Genomic DNA, 17,916 nt, shown 5'->3' with positions numbered 1-17,916 from the left:
TCAATAACCAGGCCTGACTTCCAGGCCTGGAACCCTGGACTGGCTGGTCATTCATTCACCCCCAGGCTGTCAGGGCTGCCCCTGGGGCCTGGAGGTACACCAGGGCCTCATGTAGGGCCTCCCGGGCAGGTGGCTGACACTGTTGTCTAACTGTGGTCTCCCTAGTTCCTGCTATTGCTGGAGAAATCTGAATACTGCGTTCATCTTTCTCTTTTCATTATTTCTGTAACAGTCATATTCCCATGGTCTCCAAAAATCCTATTTTGCTATAGAAAGATGAATACCTACACGATCTTTCTCTTTTCACTCTGTGACAATCCTAATTCTCCAGGAGGTAAATGGATGCCTCTAGCAAAATGGGCTAGATTATTCCAATGGAAATGTAAGTGCAAAAGAGACAAGTATATTAACATATTTCAAAGATTTCTTTCTTGCATACATGCAGCTGCTGATCTAGCAGTCTTCTATATAAATGTATTTTTAATGAGAGGAGTTTTCTTACAGAAATAAAATAAAACTGTGCACATTATCATTCTTTGTCATGGCAGAAAAATTGGTAGACTCAAATGTTTAACGAATAGACTTGATAGCTAAGTGGTATTAGCTATCAGAATATATTGATCTGGAAAGATACCCATGATAATATTGTTGAGTGAAGAAAAAAAACAAATTGTAATGCAATTTAAAAATCTAATTTTTTTTTACTTAAAAAAAAGACCCGTGTGTGTGTGTTTATATATGATTATATATTAGATGTGGAAGAATCTACACTAATCTTTTAACTTTGGCTGCTTTAGAAAGGTGAAAATGGGGGAAGGGGGTGGGAGAGGGAAGGATTGGGAGTTTGGGGTTAGCAGATGCAAACTATTATATAGAGAATGGATAAACAACAAGGTCCTACTGTACAGCACAGGGAACTATATTCAATATCCTATGATAAACCATAATGGAAAAGAACATGAAAAAGAATGTGTGTGTGTGTATATATGTATAACTGAATCATTTTGCTATATAGCAGAAATTAACAATATTGTAAATCAGGTATACTTCAATAAAATATAAAAAAATAAAATAAAACTAATAAAAAGAAAGATCAAAATGGAAGGTGTATGAGAGTATGAGTGCAAGGGGAAAGCATTTTCTTTAACTTTTAAAAAATAAATCTCTGGATTATTTTGCCTATTATGATAGCCATTTTTCCTTTGTAACAAAAAAATCAGTTAAAAAATTTATCCATTGTACTGATATACTTGGACATAAGTTTTGTGCACAGTTTAAATTTATTTCTTTAGGGCTAGACCTAGAAACAGAAATACTGACTCAAAAGCTATGAATATTTTCAAAATCTCTTGATAACGGTTCTTGCCCAAAGCAATAGCTTTTGAAACATTTCCCCCCAAATATCTCTGCTTATGTTCTGTCAGTGTTAGAGTTATAGTTTGCATTTGAAGAATTTTTACTGACCAGCTCCTTCTGTGGTCTCTGCTCAGAGGTTCTGTTTCTGGCTTTTGGTGATTGTGTAATGTCATAGGTTACACTGAAAGTACAGAGACCTAGGATTCCAACATTGCCTTTTTTTAAAAGATAAATTTATTTATTTTTGACTTCGTTGGGTCTTCGTTGCTGCATGAAGTCTTTCTCTAGCTGCATCGAGCCGGGGCTACTCTTCGTTGCGGTGCGCGGGCTTCTCATTGCAGTGGCTTCTCTTGTTGCGGAGCACGGGCTCTAGGCACGGGGGCTTCAGTAGTTGTGGGGCGCAGGCTCAGTAGTTGTGGCTCATGTGCTCTGGAACGCAGTCTCAGTAGTTGTGGTGCACGGGCTTAGTTGCTCCGCGGCATGTGGGATCTTCCCGGACCAGGGCTCGAACCCGTGTTCCCTGCATTGGCAGGAGGGTTCTTAACCACTGCACCACCAGGGAAGCCCTCCAACATTGCCTTTTAATGAACTGTTTGGTTTCTCTAAAACTAGTCTCCTACATGGAACTCATGTTTATGGAACCACTGTAATACACAGGTTGTTAATAACCCACTGTCAGTTACCACTATGATAATTGTATATAACATGGTTGAGAGTCATGAAGGTGGAAGAGAAATCCAGGAAAACATTTTATTTTTATTTTTTATTTTCTTTAATTTATTTTATTGAAGTATAGTTGATTTACAATGTATTAATTTCTGCTGTATAGCACAGTGATTCAGTTATACATATATATACATTCTTTTTCATATTCTTTTCCATTATGGTTTATCACTGGATACTGAATATAGTTCCCTGTGCTAGACAGTAGGACCTTGTTGTTTATACATCCTATATATAATAGTTTGCATCTGCTAATCCCAAAGTCCCAATCCATCCCTTCCCCATCCCCTCCCCCTTGGCAACCACAAGTCTGTTCTCTATGTCTGCAGGTCTCTTTCTGTTTCGTAAATAAGTTCATTTGTGTCAGATTTTAGATTCCGTATATAAGTGATATCATATGGCATTTGTCTTTCTCTTTCTGACTTACTTCACTTAGTATGATAATCTCTATGTCCATCCATGTTGCTGCAAATGGCATGTATTCTTTTTTTATGGCTGAGTAGTATTCCATTGTATATGTGTACCACATCCTCTTTATCCATTCATCTGTTGATGGACATTTAGGTTGTTTCAATGTCTTGACTATTGTGAATAGTACTACTATGAACATAGGGGTGCATGTATTTTTTTGAATTAGAGTTTTTTCTGGATATATGCCCAGGAGTGGGAGTGCTGGATCATGACAACTATATTTTTAGTTTTTTGAGGACATCTTATTTTTAAAATCAAAGAATTTTCGTTTTAAAATCACTGACAGATAAGGTAATAAAGTGTTTTCTATGAAGTCAAGATAGTAACTCTTTTATTTCTTTCTAAAATTACTTTTTCATTATATGTAATGTATAGTCATTATAGAGGATTTTAAAAGGGAATACTGCAAAAATGAGGTAAGGGGAAAATTAAAATCATGTACTATCCATCACTCAGAAACAACTGTATTGTGTGTGTATTTCAGTTTTTAACAAATATATACATATTTTGATACTAATAGGGCTAATTATTAAAATTAAAAATTATTCATGATGAAAAGTATAATTACATAATAAAAAAGCATTGAACTTAGAACTAACTAAACTAGAATAAAAGTACAGTCCTTAATTATAGATGAAATTGTATGTTTTAAAAATAAAATAGTTTTTATACTGCCAACATTTTAGAGAAGATGATATAGCTAAACAGTTTCTTTCATCCTTTTGTTAATCATCACATTTGGTCACGGCCCCTGGTCTTTAAAATAAATAATCAGATTTACGTAAAGGTGTATTTGATTCTTTTTTTTTTTCCCTTAGTGCCACTGACAAGTTGAAAATGCTTGCCATATCTTTATGTATCTTTGCTATACTGTTTCCAGTGAAAATAATGAGTACTTATATTTCTGGAAGGTAAAGACTTGTGTGTGTAAGATATTTCTTCAATTTTGGTATATTTTGAGTATACAATTAATAAATGACTATTGATTGACATAATTACTGTGTTGCAAATCAAGCAAATCAAGTTTTCATTACTGATGAAAAATTAAACTTTTAAAATTGGGATTGACATATTAGTGTATAATATGTATAAAATGGATAACTAATAAGAACCTGCTGTATAAAAAAATAAAATAAAATTCAAAAATTCAAAAAAAAAAGTCAAACTCAAAAAAAAAATAGAACCCTTGCATTTACAGTAGCATTCCCTTACCTATGATTGTATGAGACTGTTTTGAAAGTATATTCTTGAAACATACTATTTTTTTTTTTTTTTTTTACAAATCATTAAGATCATTCTCACTTAAAATTATGAGAATGGCTTTAAAAACCTGTTCTACTAGTTAATATAAGGAGCAATTGTTTTGATTGCCATTGGGATATCTTTGCACTAACGTGAACACTCACTAGCCAATCTCAAATTCAGGATTTGCAGAATAATAAACAATTGTTGATGACTATATATATTCAGAATAAACAGAATTAAGTGGAAGACAGTTTATAAAATCACTGATGTTGGTCCTCTTTTTTCCCCTAGCTTTATTGTGATATAACTGACATTTAATAATGTATGAAATTAAGGTGTACTATGTGATGATTTGATGCACATATATATTGCAAAATACTTATGCTGGTCTTTTCTTAAAGAAAACATTTTATATCATGAAGAATTCAATTTGATTCATGCACGTTTTCTTAGACCTATTCTTCACTTTCTCTACTCCTAGAATTTTTAACCATTGCATTAGTGTGTTGAAATGTCAGTTTTCATCATAAGGTAGGTCTTGCCAATCACCCACGTATTATACTACCCCCGGGATGTCATTTTTTTTAGCTTAAAATGCCCTAAAAATATTCCTCTGTGGGTGATTTCCTCCAGTTTTTTCTCTCTCATGCCCCATGAATAGAAACCTTTTGCTGCTGAAATGATGGAATACCAACCTCAAATAAGACTGCCAATGAGATTACAAGGATTATGGAGCAAATGGCAAAAATAGAAAGAACAAAATATTTTTAGGACATAGTTTTAGTATGTTGTTTTTATTTGAGATTTTTATTCTTGGCTCAAAAAATGTTTAAGATACAAGTTAGGAAGACTAAGAGGTAAAAACTTACAGATACAAATAAATAAGTCAGGAGATGAAGTGTGCAGCATGGGGAATATAGTTAATAATATTATAGTATCTTTGGTGACAGATGGTAGCTAGACATCACGGTGACGATTTTGTAATGTATAGCAACATTGAATCACTGTTTTGTACACCTGGAGCTAATGTAGTATTGTAGGCCAATTATACTTCAATTTTTTAGAAAATGTAGGTACTGGGAGGAAATGCATCAAGATGCTAATGATGGTTATCTCTAGGAGGGATGGGGTATGGGTGATCATTAATTTTTACTTTATACTTTTAGGTATCTTTAGTTGTCTGCAGTGAACATGTATTGTTTGTAAAATTAGAAAGCAGTGAATGTCCTTAAAAATGAAAAAAAAAAAAAACCAGAAAAAAACAAAAATGAAAAAAAGATGAGGTGTATGGGTCAGAGTTTAACGAGAGGTAGAGCCAGCATGAGATACGTATACATGAAGGGATGTGTTACATGGACTCGCTTTATGAGATTGTGAGGCTGACTGAGTAAGCCTGGAGTCCATAGTGCAAGTGGCCTGGAAAGGAAGATTGTAAGCAGAATGGAACCCATGGGACGCACTGTTTGTAGTCTCTGAGATCAGGGAAAGCCTAAACCCTCCTTAAAGACCTCGCCTGATTAAGTATGACTCACCCAGGAGAACCTCCCATTTTATTTGCTCAAAGTCAATTGAATAGGGACCTTAATTACATCTCCAAGATCGTCTCACCTTTGCCATATAACATAACCTCATTGCAGGAGAGATGTCCCAACATATTCGTTGGCTCCACCCACACTCCAGAGGAGGGAAATGTAGTACAAGATATGAGAGGGCTTCTCCTAAGGCTCTGTGACCTTGTTTCACTGCCCCATGGAAGCCCCTCAAAGACCCTCTGTTACTGAATCAGGTCCCGCTGCTTACTGCTTACAAAATCGATACTCACAAATGTTGATAGAAAGGAAAGTTGCCTTTAATCAGAATGCTTACAGTCTGGGGAGATGGTGGACTCAGTGTCCCCCAAAAACTACCTCTGAAGATTCTGCTCAACCATGAAAGCCTTTAAAGGGAAACAGGGAAGTCGTCTCAGTGAACCATTGAGATAGGGGGTCTGAGTCCTCGCCGTCTCCCACTGCGTGCAGGCCTGTGTGCAGGCTTGTTGATCCCTCGTGATCTTTCTTTAGATGCTGTCTTGTTCACACAGTTTGTTGGCGAGATTAATGACGCAGAAGCTAGGGAAGAGATCTGCTCATCTGTTAATTACTTATTCTTCATTTCTACTTCTTTGATCTATGGAAAGAACCAATGGATTAGGCAAGGTATTGTGTGGTCAAAAGATTTGAAAGGTGTGCTAGGGCCCGAGATGAGTAGAGCATGGGGGGCACCTGGTGTAAGGTTAGTGACAAGACAGAGGGGTCCCCTGTAGAGAGCTCTTTCCTGCAAAGAGCTTTTTTCCTGCCAAGAGCTGCTTACACCTCGCAATACAAGAAAAGTTTTAAAGCTCTTCTGTCCACAAACTCACCCACCAGAGTGTCTCCTCGTGAAGTTTCTGAACACCAGGGCTAAAGCAAGCTGTCTATTTTTTTTTGCAACTCTGCCCTGGATGGGCTAAGCTTGGCCTGGTCTGTCAGTCCCAGCAATTTCTCTGACCCTGTAGCATTTTTAGACTCATATTTCACAGTGACCAACTATTCTGTGCCAAAATGTGGCCCCATAAAGAAGCAAATAAATAAAATTTTTTGGACCTTTTAACTCTCCTAACTTTAGCCGTTATTTGTCTTAAGGAGAACTGGCTATTACCAAAACAAACACTTCATCATCTAAGGATAAAGGCCTTTGTTTTCTTCCTATCAGCCACTTGACAGAATACTTTGGAGACATTTAAGGAAGATTTCAATTAATGCTAGAAGACTCTCTTTGAACCACTTTGTCCGTATAATAGAAACATAATCCTATGGGACTAGTTTACATTTCTTAATGAGTCTACTTTATCCAGTGAGTATATCCAATGCGTGTGTATCATTTAATGAGAACAGTTGCTCAGAAATGGTTTTGACTTAGTCATGAGCCAGTTTGGTATACCCAATGCCAAAATATCACTTATTATTTTTCAGGCTGATCTTTTTTACTTCTGGAAGCATTTTGATACTCAGTTGAAAATTAGATTTGCCAAGCATTCATGAGTAGGATTGTTTGAATGCAAGGATTGGGAGTAGTTTTTTGTTTTTTGTTTTTCTCTGAAGAGTGACGGTGGTTTTGGCAGGCAGTGAACCTTGCTTGAGTGAAACTCTGGTTTCTTTCTCTCTTTGGCAGTGGGCTGTTGCTTGTACTATTTATTTGTGCTCAGTTATTTCGGTTTCTAGCTGCTGCCATTAACTGGGCCTCCCCTGAGCATGCATAGTATAGTGGTCAGCAAGAATTGAGGCAAATTTTTTTTTTAAATTTTATTTATTTTTGGCTGCATTGGATCTTCGTTGCTGTACGTGGGCTTTCTCTAGTTGCGGCGAGCGGGGGCTACTCTTCCTTGCAGTGCACTGGCTTCTCGTTGCGGTGGCTTCTCGTTGCAGAGGCTTCTTGTTGCAGAGCACGAGCTCTAGGCGCTCGGGCTTCAGTAGTTGCAGCACGCGGGCTCTAGAGTGCACGCCCAGTAGTTGCGGCGCACGGGCTTAGTTACTTCTAGGCATGCGGAGTCTTCCCGTACCAGGGCTCGAACCCGTGTCCTGTGCATTGGCAGGTGGATTCTTAACCACTGCGCCACCAGGGAAGTCCCTGGGGCAAATTTTATAAACAGATTTTGTGGCTACTTTTCTCATCCAGGATTTAGCTTATCTAATATTATGTCTGCTTGTGAGCCCCAAACTGTGTCCTCTGATACCTCAAGTATCAATACAGCAGAAGCTTTCTTCTGCCTGAGCTCCAGGCAGATTGGGCGGGCCATGCCCCAAGGCAAAGGCTGCTTTTTACAAATCACTTGGGTACTCTGTCTTTGGAGAGAAGTCTGCTGTTCACTTTCTCTCTGCTTTTGGTCCCTCTTAAGTGCCTTCCAATAGATTCTGAAAAATATTTTTTCCAAATTTTCTGTTATCTGTGGGGGGATTAGCCCAACTAAACCACACCGTCATTTCCCAAAGCCAGAATAACTCAAAAGAAAAATAAATCTAGATGATTTACAAAATAAATCAAAGCGATGCTGAAACTAAAGGCCACTAATTTAGATATAGGGTAGCCAATATAGGGTTTTAGGAAGATTACTACTCGCCTAAGCTGGACACTTTATTTCTAGTAATACAGACTAATTATCTGTTAGAAGCTTCTACCAGCTGTCACGTTTTCTTGACTTGGTGGTTGGTCACAGCATCTAGATGATTTTCACCTGAATTTCTCCTAAGCCTGAGCTACAGAAAATGATAGGAAATAAAAGAAGGAAAGAGCACGACTGCCCTTTATTCGTGTTTCTTCAGCAAATAATCACACTTCTTTTTTTTTCTGTAATATCATTTTAGCAGCTCTTACCTGAGTTGAGGATCAGAGTAATTATGAAAACCTGGTCATCATGAAGTTTCACGATTAAAATTTCTAATCCAGAGAGAGATGTGAACTACTTCAGTAAAAAGCAAACACAGCATACTTTTGCACTTCGTAACTGAGGCTTCTCAAAGCACAATCCACAAGCCTATAAATAGACTACATACTAATTTACTGGGATAAAAGACAAACAAAAAGAATGTTACAGGCTCCTTGTTTTATTTTGAGGAGATAATTGCATTGTTATATATTTTCCCTGGAATTTAATTTTCCTATTTATAGGGTTGGTATAAGTAGATTAGTAGTTTATATGGTTTGATAGAATGAAATTGGAGTGGTTTAGTATCTGTTTGATTGCAGATTCTTAGAATAGTGTTTCAAGTTATTTGCTTAATGGTTAAATCAACTTAACTCATAATTGCATTCACTTTCTTATATGACCTTGACCCTTTTTGCATTAAGAATTGCAACTCGGGCTTCCCTGGTGGCGCAGTGGTTGAGAATCTGCCTGCTAATGCAGGAGACACGGGTTTGAACCCTGGTCTGGGAAGATCCCACATGCCACGGAGCAACTAGGCCCATGAGCCACAACTACTGAGCCTGCGCGTCTGGAGCCTGTGCTCCGCAATGAGAGAGGCCGCAATAGTGAGAGGCCCGCGCACCGCGATGAAGAGTGGCCCCCGCTTGCCACAACTAGAGAAAGCCCTCGCACAGAAATGAAGACCCAACACAGCCATAAATAAATAAATAAAAACAAATACTTTAAAAAAAAAAAAAAGAAGTAACAGATGGCAATCCAAGGTCCCGTGTTTGTTACTTTAAAAAAAAAAAAAAAAAAAAAGAATTTCAACTCATTTAAATTTTAATTTTCAATTGTTGGCAGAGTGTCCGTAATTATTTTGGAGTTGCTAACTATTAGTATGGTGCAATAATACCATGAGAAATAAAAAATCTGTCTTACTTGAATTGTTCCTTTTTATGTAAGAAACATAAAATTTATTCCAACCTAATCTTCAAAAACATTTGTGTAACTGGCACTAACTTCACACGACAGTCAAATAGCCAAAGAAATAGATGAAACTTAGTAAATGTAACAAGGAAAGTTAGACCAAGGAGAAGAATAAGAAATCACAAAAGGAGGTATTGTAACCAAAAGAACATTAGGTTTTTTGTGGGGTTTTTTGCTGTTATTTTAAGAACTCTACAGAACTTCAAGGCATAATGTGTTCTTGAAGATCAGAATGAAGCATGGGAGGGAAAATTGAAGGAAGAAGCATTGAAATAAATAGGGATTTAGGGGCTTCCCTGGTGGCGCAATGGTTAAGAATCTGCCTGCCAATGCAGGGTACACGGGTTCGAGCCCTGGTCTGCGAAGATCACACAAGCCTCAGAGCAGCTAAGCCCGTGCACCACAACTACTGAGCCTGCACTCTAGAGCCTGCAAGCCACAACTACTGAGCCCACGTGCCACAACTGCTGAGGCTCGTGCGCCTAGAGCCCGTGCTCCGCAACAAGAGAAGCCACTGTGATGAGAAGCCTGTGCACCGCAAGAAAGAGTAGCCCCCACTCTCCACAACTAGAGAAAGCCCACACACAGCAACGAAGACCCAACGCAGCCAAAAATAAATAAATAAATAATTTTATAAAAAATAAATAGGGATTTAAAAGAAACATTTAGTTGGTATCAGAGGACTGATTGCTTCTTCATAGCATAGGGAGCTTAGCATGACAGCCCTTTAGGAGTGAATACCTCTGTGGTCCGAGTTAGAAACTGCAAGTAGTTGAAACTGAATTATAGCCTTGATTAGTTTGAAAGAAATCATCATTATGTCTAACATCCTTATGAAGAAGGAAATCATCATCACCATTATCAATACCATTTTCATGGTCAAAATCATTAGAATTTATTGAAGTGTTTATTTTATCTCAGGCAGTGTGCTGAGAACTTTGCATTCATTATCTCATGTTTTCTGATACTCTGGGGGAGAGTCTCTTGTTAGCTGTATTTACAGATGAGAAAACGGAGGCTTAAAACGTTTAATTAACTTATCCTAAGGTCACAGACGTAATAAGTGGCAGAGATTGGACTCAAAATTGGCTTTTCTGTCCCTCAAACCTATGCTCTTAGTCATCAATCACAAAAATCATAATCTGGAAAGAATATGAAGCCTAAATTACTGATTTTAAGATCTCTGGTTTGGAGTTTGCCATGAAGCAATATAAAATTTTGTGTTATGGCCAAAATAATTTTCTGCCAGTATGAATAATTCAGGAATATGTTATTTATCTCTGCAATCTCCTACTTCAGTTTTCAGTCGAGGTTGAACTGCTAGCATGGAACATTTGACCATTATTATTTCAGAGGATGGCAGAGAGTTGCATTTTTCAAGGAACATTATTTACAACAAGGCAAAGTTTTTTCTATATAAACTACTATTTTTAAAACCTTTTCTTATCTTTTTTTTCTCTCTCTCTTAGGAAAAATTGGATGTAGGGGTGAGAAAAGAAGTTGATGGCATGGGAACCTCTGAAATAAAATATGGAGACTCAGTGTGCTATATACAGCATATCAATACGGGCTTGTGGCTAACTTACCAGTCTGTGGATGTGAAATCTGTGAGAATGGGATGCATACAACGTAAGGTAAGAGTATCTCAAAACAGTATTTATGGCAGTCGTTATTAATGAACGAAAAACACAAACGCACGACAAAAAGAAGTAGCTAACCCTTTCAGCCACCTGCTAATGTTTGCAATTTACATGCTAGAGGTCCAGTCCCACCCTAATAAACTCTCTGGTTTTTGTAAGTGAACAGCGCTGGATGTTACATCACTGATTTAAATACTAAGTGAAGAAATACGCTACTCTTTTCTGGATCCTAGCTTGGTCTGCCTAATTCGCTGTGTCCTCTGTGATGCTGCTGGGATTGTGTGTACAGTATCTTTTTTACAATGCTCAATAACGCTCATGCGTAGAAATGTTTAGTGTTTGTGAGTTTCGTTTCTGTTATTCCCCAAACTCATCTGCAGACGTGCTCATACACTCACCTCTGAGTCCTTCACTGACACCCCATCGCTTACAAGACAACAGTTACACCTTTTGATAGTATGTGACGCCCTTCCTGACCTGCCTCCCGTCTGTCTCTGCCCCATTCTCCTATTCTTTGTCCAGTCTCTAGGTGTCTTCAGGTTCCCCAGCACACCAGCCACTTACAGCACGTTCCTTCCAGTGCCTCAAAGAAACGTGGCTTTTCCACATCTGTGCCTTTGCACATACCATTTCGTCTGTTTGGAATGCCCTTTTAAATTTCTTTTTTTCCTCCATTCACTTCCTATCCATCCCCCAGGGGTTAAGTTTAAAGATGATCTTAGACGTTCTTCCTATCTAAGTTCATCTAGTACACCCTCCTTTGTGTTCTCATAATATTTGTGTATGATTAAATTTTATATACACTCTCTGTGCTGTTTTATTCACTAGGCTACATCTGTCTCTCTCTAATTGGTGAGCTTCTTTATGGCAAGTACATAGCATAGATACTAGATCGTTCACATTTCATGTTTTTACACCGCCATGTAACAGTACTCAGAATCAGATTAACGGGATAACTATTATTTCTGTAACAGACCTTGGAAGGGAAGTAGTGGGGAAGAAATTTTTATTTTCAGTAGATTTCCTAATCGTTAACATATACACATTCCAGTATGGATTGTTCAAGGTTATTGCTATCTTTTTAGAGTGACCAGCGCTGATATTAGTGGAGTGGGAAGCTAAGCCAGCTTTGATGGCGTCGGGCTTAAGTGCGTCCCTGTACCACCTTCCTCAGAGCTTCGGATGGAGAGCCTGGGACAACTCGCCCGCAGACCCGTATAATCGTTATGATACGGTCGCTTGTCTTTGGGGTCTTTGATCTAGGCTCATAAATTTAAATATGTTTGTATTCAGTATTTGTATAGCGTTCATTCTGTCCCGCGACTGAGCCTCGCTGTTTTTAACTTTTTATTATGGAAATTCAAATAATATGCAAAGAAAACAGGATGGTCCAATGGACCCTGTGTATCCATCCATCAGTCACCTTCAGCATTTTCAATGCCCTCCACTCATTTCATTTAGCCCTCACCCTGTTGTCATTATTATTACTCCACTCTCTTATTCCTTAACCATGGATTAAAGTCAGAGTGGGACTTACATTCTACATCATAGGCTAACAAAGAGCTTGCTTTATAGAAGAATTTGACAGGGGTGTTGAGAAGCTAACCAGTCTTATTTACATTAGTAAAGTAACATGTGAAACAGACTTGATAGGCCATAGAAGAGATAATCTAATACAATCTCTACTGTAAATGTATTACTACTTCTAGAACCATCTATTATATTAAATCTTTGTTGAGAGACTTCAGTGTGGTCATTGACAGTTGAGGACTTCTCAGTCTAGATCTCCTAATTTTTATACACTTCCCAGTTAGCTAGTATCTTCAAATCATTTTTTTTTTAATTTTATTTATTTATTTATGGCTGTGTTGGGTCTTCGTTTCTGTGCGAGGGCCCCCTCCAGTTGCGGCAAGCGGGGGCCACTCTTCATCGCGGTGCGCGGGCCTCTCACTATTGCAGCCTCTCCTGTTGCGGAGCACAGGCTCCAGACGCGCAGGCTCAGTAATTGTGGCTCACGGGCCTAGTTGCTCCGTGGCATGTGGGATCTTCCCGGACCAGGGCTCGAACCCGTGTCCCCTGCACTGGCAGGCAGATTCCCAACCACTGCGCCACCAGGGAAGCCCTCAAATCATTTTATTTTTCGAGAAAAGCATGTTGGCTGTATATTCGCCAAATCTTTACACATTTGAAACTGACTTTCTGTTGTTGTTTCATATGAATAAAATCTTGGTTAGCTAAAAAAATGTCTGAATCACTTTTCATGGGTTTTATGTATCCCACTTAGTGTAGATATTCATGTTTTGCTGCAGAAATATAAATTTATTGATTATGCAGTGATGCACCTACCATACCGGGTGTTCCACATATACAGTTTATACATTGTATTACATTATAAAAAAAACCCCTGAAAACTCTGAATTATGAAATGCATCTGTCACCAAGGATTTTCTAAAATTTATTTTACAGAAGTATAGTTGATTTACAATTTTGTGTTAGTTTCTGGTGTACAGCAAAGTGATTCAGTTATACATATACATAAATTTTTCATTAAGGTTTATCACAGGATATTGAATATAGTTCCCTGTGCTATACAGTAGGACCTTGTTGTTTATCCATTCTCTATATAATAGTTTACATCTGCTAACCCCGGACTCCCAATCCTCTCCCGCCCCTCCTCAGCGACCACAGGTCTGTTCTCTATGTCTGTGTCACGAAGGATTTTTAATCAGCACACGTAGGTCTTTTAAAACTGAGAGGAGAATTGTGCAGCGTATCTTTGGCCTCCTTTTCTTACAGTTGTAATTTCTTTCTCAGGAGCACAGCTAGTTTCTCTCCTCTAGGTCAGCCGTCTTCCCCTTTGGCATTCCTGTCCTTCTTACCCAGTCTCTGCATTTTGCTTCTCAAATGTGTCCCCCAAATCACTCACTTTGTTTTCTTTGATGCAGTTCTGTTCCTTAATGTCTTTCCATGCCTTTGAAATTTTAGTTTTCTTGTCTTTTTCCTTACCTCACCCAGGTCACTTTTTATCTCAGCGTGCTGTCTTTTCGTCTATTCTGGTTGTTCATCCCAGTATGACTTCTTATTGCAAATTTTCACTCCTCTTTCACAGAAGTTATGCCTTCTTGCATCCTGTGGACAGTTGAAATAGTTTATATATTTAAATAATATCCTGCTATTTCTATTTTATCTGACTTTTAAAAAAATTAGCAATGATTGCTAAATTTTATCATTTGAAGAGAGAAAAAAATCATGTTTTAGTGTCTTTTACTTTGTTGATAAATAGGTTAATAGACATCATGATATTGAAGAATCCTTACATTCATAGACTAAACCCAGTTTGGCCTAGTTTATTATTCTTTTGAAATCTTATTAGATTCTATTTATGTTTATTTAGAATTTGTCTAGAATTAGCATATATATTCATTTTATATATGAAAGTTATATATGAATTTTTCTTTGTTTATGGGTACTGAAATTTGAATTTCATACAATTTTCAGGTTTCATGAAATATTCTTTTCTTGGTCTTTTTTCAGCCATTAAAATTGTAGACCATTCATAGCTCACAGGCTATATAAAAATAGGCAGCGGTCGTAGTTCACTGACTAGTCTACCATTAAGAGTATCATTTCTTTGAAGGTTCATTAGAGCTCACTTGTAAAACTGTCTAGTCCTATAATCTTTTAAAAATTGGATCTTAAATTTCCTTTCCAATCTCTGTTTAATAAATTGGTATCCTCAAATTTTCTACTTTGTTGGGCAGATTCCTTTTGATGATTTTTAACTTGCTGGGAAGCCATCCTTTTCCTCTGGAGTAGTCAGTTATGTTCTTAAATTAAAAAAAAATTTTTTTTGGCCATTAAGTTCCATATAGCATTGTCTTATTATCATTTTATAATTTTAATGTCTTTTGTATCTTATATTCTTTTCTCTGTGTTTTTTTCTTTCTTTCCATTTTATCCTTAGCCTGGTTTGTGAGAGGTTTAACTATTTATCTTCTCAAAAAATAAACATTTCGGGTTTATTCAACCTTTTCTTGTATTTTATTTGATTTCTAGTTCATTAAATTCTCTTTTTATCTTCATTAATTCCCCTTTTCTATTTAATTTGTTTTCCTTGTTTAGAGTGTTAAAGTGAGTAATACGTTCCTTCACTTTAGTCATTTGTTTCTTTGTCAATGAAGGCATTTAAGGCTACAAAATTGACTTTGAATACAGATGTATCTGTCTCATTGATTTTGGTATTAGGAGTTCCTCTTTACATTGCTTTCTAGATAGTCTATGATTTTAGTTCTGGTTGCTAATTTTAGTTCAGTATACCTGATTAAATGGTCTAGAAACATCTTGCTGTTAGTGTTGAGTGAAGGAGGTTAGACACAAATGGTTCCCTTTACATATAGCACACAAGTGACCTTTGCTGTTGAAAGTCGTGAAGATGGGGAACATTGTGGTGGATGGGGCAGGAAGGGAACTCCAGGGCAGGTTTTAAGGTGCCATATTGTTCTCTTTCTTGATCTGGGTGTTGGTTACGTGGTTTGTTCACTTTGTGAAATTCATTCAACTGTTCACTTAATATTTTGCACTTATCTCTTCATGTTGTTCTTTCATAGAATGTTCAAAAACATAAAGCTAACAAAAGAACTAATAAAATAAAAACACATTTTTTTTAAAGAACTGATGTGCCTTAGAAGCATTGCTCAGTACTTATTAATGAACCCAGCTATGTTCAGAACTACTGAATAACTGGTATCCTATGTAATGTTTTCCTTTGCTTCTTTGTTCAGAGTTGCTTAGACTGTGGATGAATCATTGAACATAGATATGTGAAAACATTCTAGTGACTGGTTTTCAAATCAATATATTTATTGATTGGTTCTTTAAAACAACAACTGAGTCATCTTTAAAACAATAGCTGAATAAATATATTGAATGACTAATTTGTAAAGGGACCTGTGCATGTTATTTAACCTGAACCTGACAGCTTACAGTTCCCTTCAGCTGTGTTTTGACTCTGTTTACTGTCATGGCTCACCTTTTTGAGTTGCCTACTTCTTAACACCCATTTGAAAAAGAGATATTGGGAGTCATGGCGTTATTTCTGCTTTCGTGCAGGCTATTATGCATCATGAAGGTCACATGGATGATGGCCTAAGTTTATCCAGATCTCAGCATGAAGAATCACGGACAGCACGTGTCATCCGGAGCACAGTCTTCCTTTTCAATAGGTTTATTAGGTACATTGTCCTTTGTTGTGGTGGTTGTTTAATATTTTATTTTAATTATCTTATCAGACTTACAAGTAAACAATTCTAAAATATACTATGGTGGTAAATCTCATACAATTTGGCAGTTCTGCAGAACCCATTAGAAAATGCTAGTTAGATGATTTTATGTCTTTCTTTGAAATGAATTTTTAAAAAAAGACTGTGGTTTTAAAACTTGTATGTGTAACTTATAATTGATAGCTGTATGTCAGAATTATTCTATAACATATCCCTGTGCTAGCCCTTTCACACTGGAGGTAGTACAGCCTACATACGTTGTGAGTTTTGAACTCAAAAGAACGATTCTTGCAATAAGCAACCTTTCCCACCCTAATAATGGAAACAATTGCATATCTACAAAACTAAACCAAACTTGTGTCCAATGTGTTTTCTGGGAACATTATACCAATATATACTCTGGTTGGTGATGGATATTATGTATCTCTTTAAGCTTACCAATTTGATGGGAAAAAGTGATATATATGTGTATATGTATATATTTATAGTAGGTACATATTTACTTATAATTATTTTAAAAATTTGCATTTATGTGAGACTTGTGAAAAATGGGTGTTGACCAATTTTCTTCATTTATTTTTTTCTTTGTGATTTACCCTATTATTTGATAATATTTCTGTTAGGCTGTTATGAGCTTTTGTTATGTTAGAGATACTAATTACCTATAATCGTATATAAATTGCAAATATTTTCCCAACTTACTGGTTTGGAAAAGATTTTAAAGTGTTTTTTCATCATAGTTTACTCTATAAATCAGCATATGAAAGACCTTTGCCACCCAAGATTATGTAAACATTCACTTAATTATTTTCTGCTTCTTTTATAAACCATCCCACTGTGTGTGTGTGCATTTGTGTGCATACTTTCATGAAGTCAAACAATGTGCACAGCGTTCAGCTTCATCATATCCTTAGTATTTATCTCACTTCTCTGCCTCATCTAAACTCTAACCCTTTTTAGATGGAGTCAGGCTTAGAGATGGGGTAAGCATCAGATTCTTATCATTTTTTATGGTACTTATTTCTTGTAATACATAAATTTTTGACTTTGAAATTATAACTTATTTTAGGATCAGTTCAACTTAGATTTTTTTCCATCTTGTTCTTTCCATGGTTCTTTTTGACTATAGCCCAATCAGTTCTATAAGGATTGAGGAAAATAATCATAAATCTTTAAAATAGTCTGTTTTCTATGTAATTATATACATCAGTACTGACTTCTCCAACTACAAAATGACAAATTTTTATTACATTGTGACTTGTGTGGTATTTTCAGAGGCACTATGGAGATTCCATTTGGCAAGCAAGAGCTAAATTAATACCAGAGAAATAACTGATTATTTGTTTTAAAACATATTTTGTCAGAAAGATACTATATCCATGTTTAGACTTAATGTAGTGATGGTATGCCTTAAATGGCACTTTGTATGTTGATCGAGATACGATAATTCATCTTGGATGTGATTTGCTTTTGCAAATTTGCTCTTTGCTCAAGACCAATCATATTTTTTTTTAAAAAGTATTGTCTGTGATTTGGAAGCTTAATTTTAGAATCCAACACTTGCTGAATTGATTAGATAGAGAACCAAACATGGGAAATTTGGATTCTGTGGCAAAAGTACTTACTGAATTATATATTTGCTGCTTCATATTGAAATTCAGTTTTTGTTTGGGTTATTTTAATGAAATTCACTTATTATGCTTATCTTGGTAAAATAGGTTAGTTATATAACCTATATTTAACTATAGTTAGCTCTCTGTATCCAAGGATTTTGCATCTGTGTATTCAACCA

At 36.6% G+C, this 17,916-nt stretch overlaps 1 protein-coding gene across 1 annotated transcript in view; it reads left to right on the top strand.

The window, feature by feature from the left end:
* RYR2 (ryanodine receptor 2) overlaps positions 1-17,916 on the top strand; it is a 535,211-nt gene that overhangs the window by 153,332 nt on the left and 363,963 nt on the right. The window contains exons 13-14 of the mRNA XM_068548931.1: positions 10,675-10,839; positions 15,955-16,076. Of these exons, the coding sequence (XP_068405032.1) occupies positions 10,675-10,839; positions 15,955-16,076 (287 nt within the window). The remainder of the gene's footprint in view (positions 1-10,674; positions 10,840-15,954; positions 16,077-17,916) is intronic.

The sequence above is a fragment of the Eschrichtius robustus genome, chromosome 7 (assembly GCF_028021215.1).
Source record: "Eschrichtius robustus isolate mEscRob2 chromosome 7, mEscRob2.pri, whole genome shotgun sequence".
NCBI classification, from domain to species: Eukaryota; Metazoa; Chordata; class Mammalia; order Artiodactyla; family Eschrichtiidae; genus Eschrichtius; species Eschrichtius robustus.
The sequence above is the reverse complement of the archived record's forward strand: the minus strand, read 5'-3'. Positions and strand labels throughout refer to the sequence as shown.